This window comes from Theobroma umbraticum, unplaced genomic scaffold (genome assembly GCF_002168275.2).
Source record: "Theobroma umbraticum cultivar Fairchild unplaced genomic scaffold, ASM216827v3 scaffold_95.0, whole genome shotgun sequence".
NCBI lineage: Eukaryota > Viridiplantae > Streptophyta > Magnoliopsida > Malvales > Malvaceae > Theobroma > Theobroma umbraticum.
Window position 1 is genome coordinate 9346302 of NW_018397257.1, and position 18164 is coordinate 9364465.

Genomic DNA, 18164 nt, shown 5'->3' on the forward strand with positions numbered 1-18164 from the left:
TCTTTTGAAGAGCTTTGAAAATGACCGTTAGTTTTATAGCTATAATTAGCGATAGTAGTTAAATTCAGTTAAACTTTCGTTATTCTCTGAGTTATCAACTTTGAACAGATTTTGTTTGGCAGGTAAATATGAGCATTGCTATACTTCCCATGTCAGCTGAATTCAATTGGAACCCAGCAACTGTTGGTCTAATACAGTCATCTTTTTTCTGGGGTTATCTCCTTACTCAGGAAATAAATTCTTTCTTTCTTTCTTTTCCTTTTTTTAATGGTTTGGTTATGATACGAAATTTTGGTTTCTGTTAATCTAAAGGATAATTTTTTTTTGGGTTTTTCTTGCTAATTTAGTTGTTGTTAATGACAGATTGCCGGTGGCATATGGGCAGACACTGTAGGTGGCAAGTCGGTGTTAGGATTTGGGGTAGTATGGTGGTCCATTGCTACAGCTCTTACTCCTGTTGCTGCTAAAATTGGTTTGCCATTCCTACTTGTCGTTCGTGCTTTCATGGGAATTGGCGAGGTTGGTTCTTTTATCAGTATGCTACCCAAAAAACAAATTAATTCAACAGCTTTTAAGACTCAAGAATACTTTGAAATTTTAGTATTCTTAGAAAACTACAAATATTTTGTCACCGTACAAGGCCAAACTATTGATTTAGTTTGATTCTGTTTTCAGGGTGTTGCTATGCCTGCCATGAATAATATTCTGTCCAAGTGGGTTCCTGTTGCCGAAAGGAGTAGATCACTAGCATTGGTGTATAGTGGAATGTATCTTGGCTCAGTTACTGGCCTGGCTTTTTCACCATTCTTGATACATCAGTTTGGATGGCCATCAGTGTTTTACTCCTTCGGTTCTCTAGGGACAGTCTGGTTTGCTTTATGGCTAAATAAGGTAAAATTGCACCCCTTATTTGTGGTATTGATTGACATGTTTCTTTACAAAGATTCTAAATAAATTACTATTATGTGTAAATGAAGCACTCATATTTTGAATGATCTTAAGTTTTAGTGTACATTTTTTGGATGAAGGCCTCAGTTGTTTGTCAACAAGGACGTTCTGATAGTGATAGGAGTGTTTGATTTTATTCAAAAATATCTGCTAATGTCATATATTTTTCTTCTTTTTTCTGTAGGCTCATAGTTCACCTCTTGAGGATCCTCAACTTCAGCCCCAGGAGAAGAAGCTTATTGTCACCAACAATATTACCAACGAGAAAGTTAAAACAATACCTTGGAGGTTAATCTTGTCAAAGCCACCTGTATGGGCCCTAATAGTGTCTCATTTCTGTCACAATTGGGGAACATTTATTCTTTTGACATGGATGCCAACATACTATCATCAAGTAAGTCATTTCATCCCTGAATGCACACTGCTCTATCATTCTTGCAACCATAGCATTCAAAATGCTTAGTAAGCTTCCTAAGGGTGGAAGAGTCAACAAAAACCGTAGATATTAAGTTCCTGGCAAACAATGGAAGTGAAGTGTCCTACAATGTCCCCTTATTTTGATAGCCCATGCCAATTTTTCATTTTGGAAAATAATGCGCTTTTTAATAGTTAAGGAAATTGTTATAACTCATCAGTTGGCTAAGAATCTAGCTGATGAATTCTGGCATTGTTATGTCTGAATTCGGATGATTCAGGACCATTTTCCCAAATTGTTGAGGTCTACTACCTTTCTTCCTTGACTACATTGTGGCTTGTTGTTGACCTTATTTCACCCAAAAACATTTTTTTTTCTCTGTTTCGACTTTCTAGAACTTGAAGCACTCACATGGTTATGTTCGGAGGCTTGTTCTAACAGTTGTTAAAAATGTTTCTCCTTCCCATCATCGTATTAAGAATTTATTTTTGTTATACATCCATAGGTCCTGAAGTTCAATCTCACAGAATCTGGGCTCTTCTGTGTTTTGCCCTGGCTGACAATGGCTTTTTCTGCGAATCTTGGAGGGTGGATTGCAGATACACTTGTGAGCAAAGGTTTATCTGTGACCACTGTTCGCAAGGTATTCTTAGTTTTCATTTTCCTTTAAAAAATTCTTAGAATGGCTGTTTTGCATTTTCATTGTTCTTTAATTAAGCAATTTTCTGTAAATATGCTTTCCTTCATATATACATTTATCAAGAGTGATGCACATCATGATTTTTTAATTTCAATGCACTAGCGACTTTGGTAAAGTTACAAATTCAATTCTTTCTTTCCCATGTCTCCTAGTGTATGTGCATATGTGCTCTTTCATCTTCTTCTTCCAAGTTCTCTGTTGCTAATGCTAAGTTGAATTTCTAAATTGAACAGTCTGTTTAAGTTTACTGAATATATCTTACTATGCATTACAGATCATGCAATCAATTGGATTTCTTGGCCCTGCTTTCTTCCTAACTCAGCTGAGCCATGTCAATTCTCCTGCTATGGCTGTTTTGTGTATGGCATGCAGTCAGGTTTGCTTCTTTCAACACTTTGAAACATAAAATCAGTATACCTCTAGCTCCAGTTAACATACCTTCTTTCGTACTCAAACTTCCACTCAATCACGGTAGCTGAGTTACTCTACCAACAATGTTTTAATTGATGGAACAGATATTTCATAGTGGGTGATCAGACCCCTCTCTCGAATTTTCTGTTCATTACTGAGTTTTGTCTGATCTCAAGGTTTATGACTTCTAGAATTTTAGATAGTTTGTAAATATTAAGCATAAAAAAAAAAATCAAAGTCGGGTATTTTTGTAAAATTCTTCTCTGTCCTATGTAAGTATGCTTATGGAGTTAGAAAATTTGGTATATGCAATTGGCACAGCTAATTCTAGTTTTGTTATCTTGAATAGGGAACGGACGCATTTTCACAGTCTGGCCTGTATTCAAATCATCAGGATATTGCTCCTCGATATTCCGTAAGTTTTTAGTTCGTTCAGTTTGTTCTCCAAAGCATACTTCAATATAAAAGGAAGCTTACAGGGATGAAGGGTGGCAAAATTTTGATTTGTGCTAATAATGTTTCACCTAACCACCGGTGTTTGTTGTCATGGCTTTTGACATGAGCGGGTTATATTGGACTGTTGATAATGCTTTTCTTCTTAACCTTGTTTGGAGAAGTGATGGTTTTCCCTTTTTTATTTTCTATTTATTCTCTGCAGGGGGTATTACTTGGTTTATCCAACACTGCTGGAGTACTGGCAGGGGTGTTTGGAACTGCGGCAACTGGTTACATTCTGCAACATGGTAAGAAGTCACTCCTTGATTTTTCTTGAGTGGTAATTAGCTTAATAGAAATATATGTTAGACCAGTTGAAACTAAATGGAAAATCAAATTTGATTCCTGGTTTATATTTATGAACTAGGGAAATGTGCCCAATTGAACTGAATCATGGCCTAAGGAATACAATTTGCTGAAAATATTTTAACTCACCTTTGGCTGTGGAAAGTTACCTACAGATGACATCCGAGAAAAAGCCAAGCGGGGGGAGTTGCTTCTGGTTAATAACTTTGCCCTTATGTTTGGTTAAGTTGGTCAATTTCATTTAAAACAGACATCAATGCGTATTTATAAAGAGAGTGAGAAAATAAAATTGTCTTTGTCAAAAACAGTGGGTTGGTTCGAATTTCAGGACACCTCCATCCAAAGCCTTCCTAATATGGTGACCATTGAATCCTGGTCCATGTGTATTAGCCTGTAGCACTTCATGTAGATTAAAGATTGCCCACAAAATCCTTTGATTTCATTGCCCCCTTTCCCCCCATAATTGAATCTTTACAATTGCTGATTCCTGGGCATTTTCCTTCATATTGAATTCTCAGGTTCTTGGGATGATGTGTTCAAGGTTTCAGTGGGCTATACTTGGGTGGAACTGTGGTTTGGAACCTCTTTTCAACTGGTGAGAAAATACTGGACTGACTCTCAGATATTCAGATGTTTAGCAAGAGGCACTCAAGCCCCCACGTGCCTGAGCTATTTGAGAGGGTTCAACTGATTGAATGAAGACAAAAGATGAAAAAGTATGAGTCAAATTTGGAGGAAAGGCAAAGTGTCCATTTCTGGACTTGAGCTACTGGCCATATTTTCTTAATGCCAGGCAAGGAGACCCAAAATTTGAAATCCAAAATTGTCAATGGCTCTAAATTGCAATTGTTGCAAGAGGTCTCATTGGAGGAAGAATTTATTTGTATAGCAAACACACCACAGCCTGTAATCCTTTAAATGCTATATTTAATCCTTAACAAATCAATTTTCTAATTTCATTGCCTTTTTTCTCTCAAACCCATTTTTTTTTTTGGTAGGTTCTCTCAATCACTTGGACAGAAGTGATTATGTACCACAAATACGCACATGCACAAACACCCACACACACATATATAAAACATGAAGAAACCAAAATCTTTTGCCCCTTGGGTTGGACTTTGTGATTCGTAAATGCTGAAAATTGAGAGTATAACTTTTATTGAAATTATAAAATAAGCATATGAAAACCCATATCAACTGATACGGATTATAAACATCACAAAGACATTTGAATGACTAAGTGTACCCTTAAGCAACTGTAATCAAATTCAACAACCCAAACAAACAATGTATGAAATTGTTAAGTAAAAACAAATCAAACTATATACCCCAAAGCCCAATTGAACCCCATGCCTTAATTTCCTGTATACCCGTAAGAGCAATACACAGTTGAGTTGCGAGTGTGAATGAACCAGATGTCAAAATCTTATGCTAGTGTACGGGGCTGCAAGTAACGCGAAGACCATTCTTCATGAACAGAGTGAGAGACATCTTTTGCTCAACCCTGTGTCCCGGAAGCAGCGAGAGCCGGTAACGCAGCAGAACTGCTGAGGCCAACAGACTTCATTTGCAAGTAAGCCAAGTCTTTCCCCAAACAAGTCCTTGGCCCAGCGTTGAATGCCACAAACTTGTAAGCATCCTTTGGTGGATCGAACTTGTCGCCTTCTGCAGATAGCCACCTTTCAGGCCTAAACTCCATGCAATCTTCTCCCCATATAGTCTTCATTCTTCCAACTGAATATATCGAATATGTCACAGTTGAGCCCGCGGGCACGAACGTGCCATCCGGTAAGACATCGTCTTGGACAACATACTTGAAGTCCTGAGGGACTGAGGGGTACAAGCGCAGTGTTTCAGCTAATGCTGCTTTCAGATATATCAATCTGTCTGCTTCATCAAACACCAGAGGTTCTTCAAGCCATTTTTTGTGGTCTGACCACGCGTGTCACAGAGAACCGTTGATATCTCGTTGATGATCTTTTGTTCAATCTCGGGATGGTTCATGATGAGCCAGAAGAACCAGCTGAGGGCTACAGAAGAGGTGTCTCGGCCAGCGAGGACAAAGTTTAGAGCAATGCGTTGGAGAACAGCGCTTGCGAAGAGATTGCCCCCAGCATCTCTTTTCTTCATGAAACGGGACAGTAAATCATCTGACGGAGATTCTTTTCGTGCTTCAATGGCATCGTTCAAGTAGTTTTCAACGATTTGGAGGCTACTCTGTAATCTTCTCTCTGCTCCAATCCCCAGGATCTTCTCCAATCTCCATACTAAACCAGGGTAAAGAAGCCTATAGAGAGTTGCTTCAGTGGCTGTGTCAAAAGCCATAGCAAATGGATTTTCAGGTAAGTCAGGAGAGAGTGTTTCTGGATCTTTACCAAAGGTAAGGCCGCAAATGTTGTCAAAGGTTAAGCGAAGCAACAAGTCTTGCAAGTCTACCCATTTCTTCTCATTGGATGCTTTGTCTAAAATGCACCATAGACGATTCTTGATAGTCCTATTCACCCACCGAGCCATGGCTTGCCTGAGTGTCCGGGTTGTGAACTCCAGCGCTGCTGTTTTCCTTTGAATGAGCCATGTCTCTCCATCGCTATTGAAGATCCCTTGCCCCAAAAGATCATGAAATGCAGCTTGCCAGTGAGGCCCTTTCGGGTAGTTATCGAACCGCGTGCGGAGAATGTGCTCAATGTTTTTGGGGTGACAAGTGACGGTGTAGAACCCTTGCTTCCAAGCCAAGCAAGGAAGAGCAATCGTACAGGTTTGATAGGTTGCTGAGCCACCTGTTGCTCGAAGGTTACTAGCAATCCAATCATGGATTCTCCTCCGGTTCATGACAAGATATGGTAGGCTACCGACTATCGGCCATACTCTTGGACCGGTTAACCTCCTGACTAGGAGATGGAACCAGAGTGCGTAAGCAAATACAGCAGCAGCTAGGCTGAAGACAAATGTAAGGGTCTCCATGGGAATTAGAGAAAGTTGGTGCTAATCAAGGTCTAATATTATTGCACGAGACAGTTTGATTTTGAGAGAGATTGATAACAATGGAGTTATATATAAAGTGATAAAATGAGAAAGGTTTAGGAAGAGTGGTTAGGAAATTTTAGTCCAAGGAGGGGTCGCTGTTGGGTTGATAGGAACTATGAGAGAGAATTTGCACGAAAGCCACGGCAAGCTTTTTCAGTAGGTGCCAAAGGCTTGCACTTGCTCCCATTAACTGAGACGTGTCCTTCTGAGTTATTAACTCAACTCTAATTGTTTAACTTTGCACTCTAATTAATCTATTTCATTCAATTGCCAGCCGGACTCGTAAACTTCTGGAAGAACTGCTATTTCAGATTTGTGAGCAGATGGTGTGTCTTCTGAATATCAGCATCGTATGATAGGAATAGTAATTAATCATGCCAAATTAACCTTCAATATAGGCAAATGAATTAATAGTTAATTTAGAGATGAATATATTAATTAGCTTTAATCATGTATAATGACGATAAGTGTTAATGTTTAGAAATTAACAGTTTAGTGTTGTGTTTTGTGTCATGGTCTCAAAAAGAAATTGTGAATCTTACATCAATAAAGTATGATTGAGTATTTAAATATTTACAAATGCTATTTACGAGATGAAATCATGAAACTCAATGAATTAAAATAAACAATACAAATTAGTGTGAATTGTGATAATATAAATCTCTTGTGGCTTATCTTTCTATGTTCCGAAACCTCTTCCCGAACCTGTCAACGATACCATCAAGTGCGTACAATGGAAATTTCACATGAAATATAGAGAACGCTTCTTCTTTGGGGGGTTAATATTGCACTTTCTTGAATGTAAGTTTGATAAAGAAAGTTAAGCCAATTGTTTTCCAGAAAACCAACAGCTCACTCTTTTACTTTTCTTGGAATCCTAGCTGACCCTATTCCAAAGAAAAACAGGAAGAGAGGTGGTTAGAGACAGTTTACCCGCATTGAGAAAATGGGTTTTTGGTTACAAAGCCTAGAGATAAAAGCCAAATCTAAAAGCACATGTTAAAAGAAAACCCAAGCTACAATTTGACTCCCTTTGAGTGAGTAGTTTCAAGAGAGGGGAAACTTTAAGAGAAAGAAATGTAAGGGCCTAAACGTTTCCTCTTTTTTAACCCTTTCCTTGAGGAGCTGGTCATCACACCAAACCCCTCGATATTTTCTTTTTCAGGGATTTTTACGTGATAATTAAATTTGTGAGTCAAATGCCATCGACCTTTGCTTTGTTATTTTAATGCTGTTTGTACCGTTCATGTCAATTTATTCTTGTCTAAGCTTACTGGTCTTTCAACAACAATCACAACTATACCCAATGAGTGCACCCGATATTGCACCATGACAAATTATTTTATTTTCTTACATATATGCCACTTCATGCACTGCGAAGAGGGAACTTGGCATTTGTTTTATGGATTAGCTGAAAAATATGACATCTTGGCTAGGTTGATAGTTATACCCTTTAAATTACTGATGATCCCATTATATACACACACACACACACACAAACTATGTCATATTGGTGTAATCACTGTCAATAATTTTACTACCAATTAATTAGTTGGTTAACGACCTTGTGATAAACATATATATATATATATATATATATATATCTTTGTGTTATATTATATATTATTTCCCTGCAACTTTTGGATGATTAACTGATAATAGGATAAAAGATGTAGAAGCTCAATGAGCTGGTGGGATTAATAGCGCAAGTTTCAGTTAAAAATTATGGGAGTTGACAATCAGATTTATTCTTGTTTGATATCTCATATATATATATATATGTGTGTGTGTGTGTGTGTTAGTTGTTCCAAGTAATGTTCTTCAATCCTTCACTTTTCGAATTTGTTTCAGATCAGACATGTTGTAGAAATCCATCCAATGAAAATTCTAATTCCAGTGGAATAGGATATATATACTCCATTGCCAATTTTATGCTTTATTTTTCCGTCTTTGTTTATATCCAACACATATTCGATAGATATAAATATAAGAGTTTGATTTTCTAAATGTATAAAAACCTTAAAGTATTCAAATTGAATACAAAATCGTATCTGAAATTGGGTAAGTTATTCAAATCTTAAGTTATAGAAACATTCATTTGGAAAGAATTATTTAAGGTACTTATTTCTTAACTAGGAGTAATCACCTTCTTAAGCAGAAGGCCGTTGCCCTCCCAACAATTAAAATAGGCCACTTGATTTAGTAACAAAACTTTGGATTAAACTCCCTTTGTCATGGACCATAATAAGATGCAGTGGCAGATTACAAAGTTCTTTTAAGTCAGAATTTGGTTAACCACCATGTATGTATTTTCTTTATTGTACAAGAGATGAGGCATGAACACACATGGGGGATTAAATTAATTACATAATCTTTTAACGATTGGGCTTTAAATTAACGTACAGGTATCTTCTTCCTTTCTTTTGTGTGAAGTATCATCAAAAGGAAAATATATATGTAGTGTGATTCCCAATCTTGGAAACAAGATTAATTTTCTCTTCTATTATTTTTGATGTCTAATTTTGACTATATAACGATAGAAACAAATGCAAATTTGATTTTGAAAATTCAAGTAAATTAAGTTTTGAAATCAACTAGTAGTTGAATGATATACGATACAAAAGATGTGATAGGTATCATGATGAAACATGACACAGAGATGAAGTGGTAATATACGCGGTTGGTGACGTGACAAACATGAAATAAAAAATGACATGGTAATACACGTGACAAGTGATATGGTAAACACGATACAAAAGATGACATAAAAATACACAAATCAAGTGACTTGGTGAAATACGACATAAACGATAACGTGACGAAACACGACATAAAAAATATTACATGGAAAAATATATGATAAGTGACGAAATATATCGCTAACAGATAATGTAACGGAACATATATTTCGTCAACAGATGATGTAGCAAAATACATCATAGAAAGTTGACACACAAATAATATTATAAGGACATGTGATAGTTAGTGTTAGATAAATTGCAATGGTGTAAAATATCAATACATCGAACAACTAGTGAGTGAAAAAAAGAGAAAAATTTCGATGTAAATAAAGCTAATCTTATTCATAATTTAACTCTAACTAATTAAATGTATATTGTAAGATAACTCTAACTAAACAATTTATATAATTATTTTAACAAAATTGATAAAGCTCTTTATAACTTATAAGTTCATCTACTCTCTCTTTCTGACGTAACATGATAACATTTCTACCCAATACATAGATTTGTGAAAATACTCCTGCCCTTCCTGCTTCAAAGGGAAAAAGAATAGAAAAAAAGAGTAACTCTAAGAAAAGATCAGCGTTTTTGGGTGGTGAGATGCGTTTGGACTCCAGTTTGGGTTGGTTGGAGATCTATCGGGCTAAGGCCCACATCAAACGAAGAGTGTTTGGGCCTTGTACAAGGAGATTTCGATTTGTTCCACTGGTAGCGGGCTCAGGCCCACATCAAATCGGAATTGAAAGATAAATGGCGTTTGGTTTTTGCATGGAAGGTTAGTAAAGTGCATAGGTTAGCATTTAGCCACGTATCAATCCCTATATCCATACGTGCTAAGATCAACTGTCATCGCTTATTTTTCCTCCTCTGAAAAATTGGAAAATCACAGAAACGAAAAAGAATTAAAATAAAATAATAAAAACCATTAAAAATCGAGCAATGAAGATAAGACACTTGTGGAGAGCTCGTGGTACAAACACTCCCCAATTCTTCCCACTCATCATCTCAAACACCATCCAACGGTCCAAAATTCAGTGCAAACACTATCCCCATAAAATATATTTCCACTGTACGTAGTCTACCTAGCTCCGGTGTCATTTCAAAAGAGCAAAGAAAGAAAACTTGTCTAAGCTTAAGTGACAATGGCTTCTCTGCTAATTTCCTTTGCTCCTTCAACTACAAGGGTTTTCGCTGCAACAGCGGCAAAAGGTGCAGGTGGAAGCAAAGAAGAGAAAGGGACTTTTGATTGGATTCTTGGGCAATTGCAGAAGGAGGAGCAGTTCTATGAAACTGATCCCATCCTCCAGAAAGTTGAAGGAAAGAATGGTGATGGCACTGCCAGTGGCCGCAAGAACTCTGTTTCTGTCCCACAGAAGAAGAAGGGTGGTGGCTTTGGGGGACTTTTCGCCAAGAAATGAAGTATAATCCGATCATCTGGGTGTCTCATTGGTTTGGAATTATTCCTGTTTTGTATCTTGTACTCTTGGAACCTTACTTGATTCTTGAGCACTAAGCTGTTATTAATTTCCTTAAATGCACACTGCTTTTTTCTCTATATATTCTATTAAATTATGGATTCATTTGAAGTTAGATGTTTGGATTAACTGATTCTTGGTAAGTTCACTGTTAAGAAATTAAAACTACTACCCAATAAATGAAAGTAAAGTGGCGGGCTTGGTTTTTAACGGAAGGCTCATCACACTTAAGGTCGTGAATTTATGTGCTTGTCCGCTTGAAAACCTTGGAATAAAATAAGGAACGTGAATAGCATATTTGATATACCGTATCTGATAAATTTGTCTGCGAAACAAAGTGAACTGTATATGGCAACGTTTCATGCAACAGTGATTAAACAGAAACTGGCTCTGTCTGTTGTATTGTTTTCTCGGAGAATGCAACTGTTAATTTTCTGTATGTGATTGAGAAATATCATGCATTAGCTCACTTTTTGTTGACACGTTGTTTTAACATTTCTCTAGTTGTCACAGAGGTGAAGATGACAGCTTCTAATGCATGAACCTGACAAAACCTAAAGGCAATGAACTTCGTGTCTGGTAGAAGTTTAACATTTGTATAGATGATGTTACAATAAATTAGAGTAGGAGAAACAGCCAGATTAGGCACTGGTTAGAGGAATTAAATAGAATAATTCTAGCCAATGGGAAATGGCAGATGCATGTCTGGATCAGCATCCAAGGAGATAGAAAAGATTAGCTCAAAAATAAATCATGGTTTGCTCTCTCTCTGAGTAATTCTTTATTTTTCTTTCAATCTTAAATATTTGACAAGCTATTTAGGCAACTACAAACATTGAACAAACAAAGATTTGGTAGGATCTTGTTATATTCAATTACATCCAGTACCTAACTCATTTCTGTCAGAGTGGACATAGTTAAACATCGGATTAGCTGGCATCTTGCTTTTAGAGACTATTTGTTTCAGAACAAGGCCAGTTCAAGCTAAAGAAACACAGTGTATGGCATAATAGAGAAGGATGAGAAATCCAAATTCCAACAAGACCTTGTTTAATCACAGGGTTCAAATCAAGCTTTGGTAGTGGACAGGATGGATAATGGGTGATTGTCGTGTGCCAATTGACAAACAATAAGGACGAATGTCACACTATTGGCATGTCAATTTTGGTCTTGCGCTGAAGAAAGCTAGGTATGCTCGGCCAATTCTATGTCAAAAAGATAAGAATTCTATTGCACACGCCCGATTTGGAGAACAATATCATGTGACTGCTTCAACTAAAGTCCTCAACAGTTTGTTGTGGTTTTCGTCCTCTTTGAAAGTTGCAATAACTTTACAAGAAACCTTTTTCGTAGAAATGTGCTCATATTCACCTTGGGAAATGTAAAAACAAATAGATTGAAGAACAAAATATGCACCTATGTCAAGGCTGGAAATGGACTGATATGGAAACCTATGAAACAAAGCAAGTTAGCTGGTAAGCCCTGTGGGAGATATGCATCCCAACAGAATGTCCGGTAGGCGAAATGAATCCGAAAGGATAACATAAGATACTTTCTTTCATAGGCAAACTAAGTAATGCTTTAATTTCATCATCTAAAGAAAAAGACAATGTACATATAAGCTATTACCATGCTTAATATTTTCAGCAAACTATTTTATGACCAAATATTACCATTAACTACAGAGCTCAATGAGAATTAGCAGAAACAGAATTTGATCTGGGCAAAGAAGCAGAAGAGTTGATAAATTCGATGCAGTCCTCGATGGCAGCACTCCTATGAGAATCAACAGGAGTTACAAATGGCTTTGATCTTCCTGATGAAGAAGAAACCTTAGGAGAAGGCCTAATTCTCATTGACACCACATGCAAACCTTTTGCCACTTTCCCACCAATATGCTTGAGAAATCTTACAGGTGAAAACTTAGATCTTTTACACAACATGAAGCCACAACTCCTGGTGACTCCCCTGTTCCTAGCAGCCTTGTTATCGGACTTCTGCATAACAGAAGCATTTGCCTTGTTGTTTCCCTTTTTCCTACTCACTTTGTTGCTCCCTTTAGTTGACATCTTCTGCATTTAGATGACCTTAGAGAGAGAGAGAGAGAGAGAGAGAGAGAGAGGTAGGGAGTGCGTAGCGGCAACAACTGAAGTCGCAGTGGATGGAAAATGAGGTGTGGATGGATGGGAGGGCTTGACAAATAAAAAAGGAGAGAATGCTGAAACAGTGGGCTAAAAAAGTTCAAGGCAAGGAGGGAAAAGTAATTAAAAAGAAAACAGAAAAATAAAATAGTTAAGATTAAATATAAGCCCACACTTCTCTCACGTATGTAAACTGAAAACAGGGTGACGTGGTTTTTGTAATCAAACCCAAATCATGGACTTACCTTGGGTAACTTTTCTTACAAGGGATACTATCTGTAGTTTGCTCTCTTTTCTTTTACATACCCTGCACTGCAAAGCATGATGATGTATGATCAAAGATAAAGAAATAAAGACTAAACGCCATTCAAGCAAATAATAAATAATATTTCAACCAGCATCTGAATTTGAGTTTGTAATCACTCGGGCTGGGGCAACTTTGAGTTAAAGAGAGAAGTTTGCAGGTTGCCACTTACTCTTTGGCTCAACTGTGAGAGGGTGTTTAGTCTAAGTTTCAAGACTTGCTTCTCTCTTTCTTATACAAAAGAAAAACGTAGTTCATTGCACTGTTTGGATTGATGGGATTAAGGGTCTCATACAAATTTTTTTATGGATCTTGGGCATGTATCAGGCGTCTGTTGTCAGGCAAAAACTTTTAGCAAAAGAGGGAGAAATGTCAACACTATCAGCTGGTTGCAAATGCATGTCATGATCTCCACAGCATTTAGTTAATGAATCAACTTACTCGTATGTCCATTTCTTTCAAACAACTTAAAGAATGCACCAGCATTTCGCATCAGGAATATATATATATATATATATATATATATATATAAAATGTTGTGTTATCATTCTTTTTTCGTTTTCAAAACGCTTGACATCATGACTAAGTTAGAAAGATGCCTCTCTCTGCAAGGCTACAAATGAAAGACGAAATGCTATCATTGTCGTCAGAATTTGGTGGGGGCCTGGAATTCTCATGTACACACGAGGGGCTATAGACTAGTACCAATATCAAAATCATATGTATCAGAAAAAGATGCTCAAAGAAGTTGGCAAGAAGCCTTTAGAGAGGAGGAAAAGGACAAAAAAAATAAAACAAGGCATAGTTTTCTTTGATTTCTCCCAGTGCTCTCTTCCTTCGGAATCTCTAAAGCAGAGGGTCCATTGAGAGAAAGAGGTCGCCTGATTTAAGCTGAATATATATATTCTAGGATTTTCATTAAGTTTAATCTCTCTCCTTTAGAAAAGAAGGTATAGATGAGGTAAACTTTCGGTAAAATCTGCTTTGATCATAAATAAGATCAAAAAACTTTTTCACTTTATCCTTCGATCATATTCAGTATGGAAGCAACAGATTCCCCTGCTTTTTTCTGTTGCTTGCTCAGGAGAAAAGGGTTGGAGGTTGGTATTTTCCATTTATTTGATTGACCAAAAAGTAAAGAAAAATAAATGTCAAAGGTGGTTCGAAGTTAAAAGTAACAAGTCAGAGAAAACCAGGTATGCTAAAGACATGCAGGTCTCAATTTCCTAACCTCTCCCCCAAATCCCAAGACTGGAGATACCTATTCATTAAGACTAAAAACAAGATTAGTACAGGATAAATTATGATTAGACATGACAAAAGATGCAATGAATGATTAACCATGTAAAATTAGTATGTCTAAAAGCCAAAAGAAAAATTACAAATACAACTGTATCTGCACCCTGTGGTTGAGTAGTGGTAAGTGTTTATTGGTGTCAAAATCACAATCAATTGATAGAGTGGAAGAAATTTTCATTTTTCAGTGCAAAAGTTGGATGACAAAACCATCCATTGTACTAAGGATTACCAAGCCTGATTGAGTTCAAGACAAAGGACCTAAAATGACAGTCTACCAAATGGGTAAATGCTCAGCCGAAAGCTGGACTCACTCATAGCTGCTTCCTACTCTGTTTTCTTTCAACCTTTTCTCTGATATATGCTGTCTGGAATTCAGAATTATCTAATTAAGCCAAGTTGCTACTAATTGCAGTATATTGATTCAAGCCATTCAGTTACCATGCATAAAGAGTATTAGGTTATTTGTGAAGACTGAAGTAGTGTTTTTGTTAGTGCTGAATGAAAAACTGAAACTCAAACCAAAATAAGCCAGCAATTCTTAGGCTAACTTGACACATGAATAGGAAGATCCTCTCAGGTCTTTTTAGTGATTACCAAACCAGGTTTACTCAAGAAGAGGTGTAGCTTTGTCTAGAGATCGATGGTCATTTCTAAAAATCGTGTGATGACAGAGAAAAAGAAGGTTCTGAACAACTCAAACAAGTGAACACCAGTCTATGCTCATCCCAACTCTTTCCCTCTCTAGCCACTTGCAATAAATCTAACTGTGCGGTAACTACTGCAACTACCAAATACCAATAGACCAATGCTCAAGAACATGAGGAAACCAGATCTCAACTGCTATGATTAAGATGACTAGAGGCTGAAAGTCCTTGTATTGGGGATTCTACGTTAACCAGAAAAGGGCAGGCATATGAGTACACACATTAAAGACTCTGGCTGGATTTAAAACGTATACCATATAACCTACATGATTACTACATTCATAATGAATTTAAATATAGTACAGCTTTCTTTCATTTCATTTTAATTTTGGTTGGCAAGCAAGCAAATCTAAGTACTCTTTTTCTATTTCAATTGGTATCATGGATTAAAGAAGTTTGTTGGCAAACACCTGTCAGAATCGTAGCTCTTATACAGCTAGCAGAGAACCAAACAATCATGTATAAGCCACATTCAGATACAGTTAGCAAACTAAAAACGAAGCACAGTCAAGTAGTCAAATTCCAGCTGATTTGAGCTTCTGTAATGTAATCTTCAACTGTTTACTTTGAGGCTACCAAAGTATACAGCAGTAGCTTTTTGCCATTTTCCCCTGTTATCTGTGCAATATGTTCCATGCTTTTAACCAGAATTTTATTCCCAAATTGTCACACAATTCACACAAGATTTTTGATAGAAAAAAAGCAGAAAATAGTATTTCAGAGAGAAGAGTTGGAGTAGATAACCAAAACCAAGTTTTAGAGTGTGCCAACATTCATCCTCTGCTCCTGTATACAGCTTATCATTTAGCATCAGAACTTAAGATCATGGTCAAACATGCTTCAAAGACAAATATATAAATGCAAAACCCCCCTCCGATACAGTCTTACCATTTCCTCAAACTAAATGTTCCAAAACCAAACACTCCTTAGTCATCACCGTCAGTTTCTCAACAAGAAAGATAAACAGATCAATAAAAGTCGATGGATTGAGTTCTTCAATTATCTGCATCTTAATCTTTCACAAGTACAGAGAATTTAGAGCTTTTCAATATACACAATCCTGTAATTGATATGAGAAAAGAAAACTCACTCTCTATCATTTTTTACAAGCAAAAGCTGTCCATCATGAGTAATGATATAATCCAAGAAATCCTTAACTTCTCCAGAATCCTTAAGACACTGAGGTGCATCAAGATCACTATCCAAATTATACCAAACCCCATCAATATTTCTCAATGCAATCCAATGCCTACTTTTCCAAAGCCCAGCATACCGTCTAACCGGAACATTAATCACAATTCCCATCAAAATTTCATCATTAAGATCTATAGCTGATGCTCCATTTCGACGATCATGCCAACTTACAGTCTTCCCTTTCCCTTCAAGTGCAGCAATTAAAACATTTATATCATAGTTTCCAGTAATTGAATTATGGTGAGGCTTGAAGACTAATGAAAAGGGTGTCCAAATTTCCTTGTTTGGGTCATCAAGAACGAGTTTTTCAGCAACGGAATTCAAGCTTGCTCGAGTAAATGCATCCTTTTGCTGAAGTATAACAAAATATTACAAATTATTAACGAAACCTATATACAACAACATACTAGAAAAGAAAGAAAGCGAGAAAGAAAGAGAGAGAAGGAACCTGGAAGAGATTGTTAAGGGAATGTAAGAGGCAATATTGTAATCTTTGCCTTTCGTGATAGATTTGGTTCTGCTCGCTTGCCATGAACCAAAGGCTGTGGAAATTTGATTATTGCAAAGGGACCCAATAGCTGATTTGCTCGTCAAATCCAAAGATTCTTGATTTCGATCCGAGGCTCAACTTTGTCCGCTAGGCTGCTCGTTTTGCCGATCTTAAAACAGGCAAAATATTTTTAAAAAAAAGAAAGAAAAACCAGTGTTCTTTGTTATCGAGAGTTTTCCATTTCCACCACCGCCTTCTGGCCGGGTGTCTGGGTGATCGTGCCTGCGTGATACTGTGCAACTGGAAGCATAAGCCCCAAGTAAAACCTTATGCGCTCGGCTAATTATTTTGAATTTGGTTAAATTTGCAAAGTAAAAAATTATTATAATGTCGATCTAATATATTATGTTAAAATATATTATTTAAGTCATTGTAACTTTAATCATAAAGGAACTGTTTGAAGTACAAGAAATGAAAATATGTAATTCACACATAACATGAATTTAATTTTTTTTTTATTTAGGAAAAATAGATTTGACCTGTTGTTTCTTTGAAAATGGAAAACTAACCACCTGAGCTTGGCTGGCAGCTGAAATAAATATCTCAGGTTTGAAGTTCCAACTACGCTGTTGCACGAACAAGCATTTCCCTTTTTAGTTGCAACTATGGAACTAAGTCATGGAAACTTGGAAGATATAGAGCAGATATAGAAAAATATAGACATATCCCTGTAGCTACGTTATGTCTACCTTGTAGCTATGCCTTTGCCCCATTTTCACTCAACAGATACAGACCATAACCTTAACTCACTCACTGCTTAATAGCAAACAACCCTTTGCATATTTATCTATTATCAATTAATCTCAACTTAATTGTAAATAAAAACAATACATAAAATCACAAGCTTTGCTTATTTTTGTACTCAAAAGGAACCATAAAAATACATTAAATCCACAAAATTTGCCACTCTTTTTACCCACCCGATGTTTACTCGAAAGAGTGTGGAAGTGTTTTGGCGACAAAAATTTAGAATCCAGGCAGAACTGAAAGATGTACTACACCATTTGGGAGGGTTGCAATTTTCTTAAACAAAGAAAGCTGTTCTTTCTAATTGTTTCATCGTCCTGCACATAGAAGTCATATTAGTAAATCATTTTCAATTGGGATGGGGCCGAAGAACTTGTGGAACTCAAATATAGAGAGATAAATAATTGATTTGATACAATTTTAATTGATACCCTAGGCTGCTCACACTTGCTTGAGTTTATCAAGCAACTTGACTTGAGCTTAAAAGTTGAGCTCAGACGAAGTTATTTTGTTTTAGGCTTACTTTCTTTGTTTGTTTGTTTTTTTTTTAAAAGTTGTTTTAAAGAAAATAAGCTTTGGTTAACAGTTTACCTTGAATTTGTGTATAAAACTTACAATTTTATATAATAAAGCAAAATAAAACTCCAAATCTTCATTTGAAATACCATTAAAGAATTTAAAAGTTGAAATCACAAATATACCTAAGACTA

The 18164-nt window shown here is 36.5% G+C and overlaps 4 protein-coding genes and 1 long non-coding RNA gene across 5 annotated transcripts; 2 read left to right on the top strand and 3 right to left on the bottom strand.

The window, feature by feature from the left end:
- Positions 1 to 27: 27 nt before the first annotated feature.
- Positions 28 to 4229, top strand: PHT4;1 (phosphate transporter 4;1). The gene is given in 10 exon segments (XM_089782839.1): positions 28 to 227; positions 361 to 519; positions 676 to 891; positions 1133 to 1342; positions 1869 to 2006; positions 2338 to 2439; positions 2824 to 2889; positions 3133 to 3217; positions 3794 to 3823; positions 3826 to 4229. Coding segments are annotated over 10 exon segments (1170 nt in total). The 5' UTR covers positions 28 to 128; the 3' UTR covers positions 3891 to 4229.
- A 472-nt stretch (positions 4230 to 4701) lies between these two features.
- Positions 4702 to 6282, bottom strand: CYP86A1 (cytochrome P450, family 86, subfamily A, polypeptide 1). Its single transcript, XM_021422701.2, is given in 4 exon segments — positions 4702 to 4727; positions 4730 to 4829; positions 4831 to 5210; positions 5213 to 6282. Coding segments are annotated over 4 exon segments (1530 nt in total). The 5' UTR covers positions 6237 to 6282.
- A 3742-nt stretch (positions 6283 to 10024) lies between these two features.
- Positions 10025 to 10632, top strand: LOC110412765 (thylakoid soluble phosphoprotein). Its single transcript, XM_021423385.1, has one exon. The coding sequence runs from the start codon at positions 10183 to 10185 to the stop codon at positions 10456 to 10458; it is 276 nt and encodes a 91-aa protein (XP_021279060.1). The 5' UTR covers positions 10025 to 10182; the 3' UTR covers positions 10459 to 10632.
- Positions 10633 to 12608: 1976 nt separating this feature from the next.
- Positions 12609 to 13258, bottom strand: LOC110412505 (uncharacterized). The gene is made up of 3 exons (XR_002444863.2): positions 13133 to 13258; positions 12902 to 12968; positions 12609 to 12746 (listed from the first exon to the last, which is right to left on the bottom strand). It is a non-coding gene; the product is annotated as an uncharacterized LOC110412505 (long non-coding RNA).
- A 2679-nt stretch (positions 13259 to 15937) lies between these two features.
- On the bottom strand, positions 15938 to 17310 carry JOSL (JOSEPHIN-like protein). The gene is made up of 3 exons (XM_021422967.2): positions 17220 to 17310; positions 16606 to 16939; positions 15938 to 16508 (listed from the first exon to the last, which is right to left on the bottom strand). Exons 2-3 carry the CDS (start codon positions 16687 to 16689, stop codon positions 16050 to 16052), a joined length of 543 nt encoding a protein of 180 aa, XP_021278642.2. The 5' UTR covers positions 16690 to 16939; positions 17220 to 17310; the 3' UTR covers positions 15938 to 16049.
- Between the last annotated feature and the right edge of the window lie 854 nt (positions 17311 to 18164).

Bases quoted from the DNA above. Each gene is read 5' to 3' on its own strand.
- LOC110412765 (XM_021423385.1), top strand. From the start codon at position 10,183: ATGGCTTCTCTGCTAATTTCCTTTGCTCCTTCAACTACAAGGGTTTTC.
- JOSL (XM_021422967.2), bottom strand. From the start codon at position 16,689: ATGGCAAGCGAGCAGAACCAAATCTATCACGAAAGGCAAAGATTACAA. The intron at 16,509-16,605 runs GTTCCTTCTCTC...GTTATACTTCAG, and splicing joins CCCTTAACAATCTCTTCCAG to CAAAAGGATGCATTTACTCG.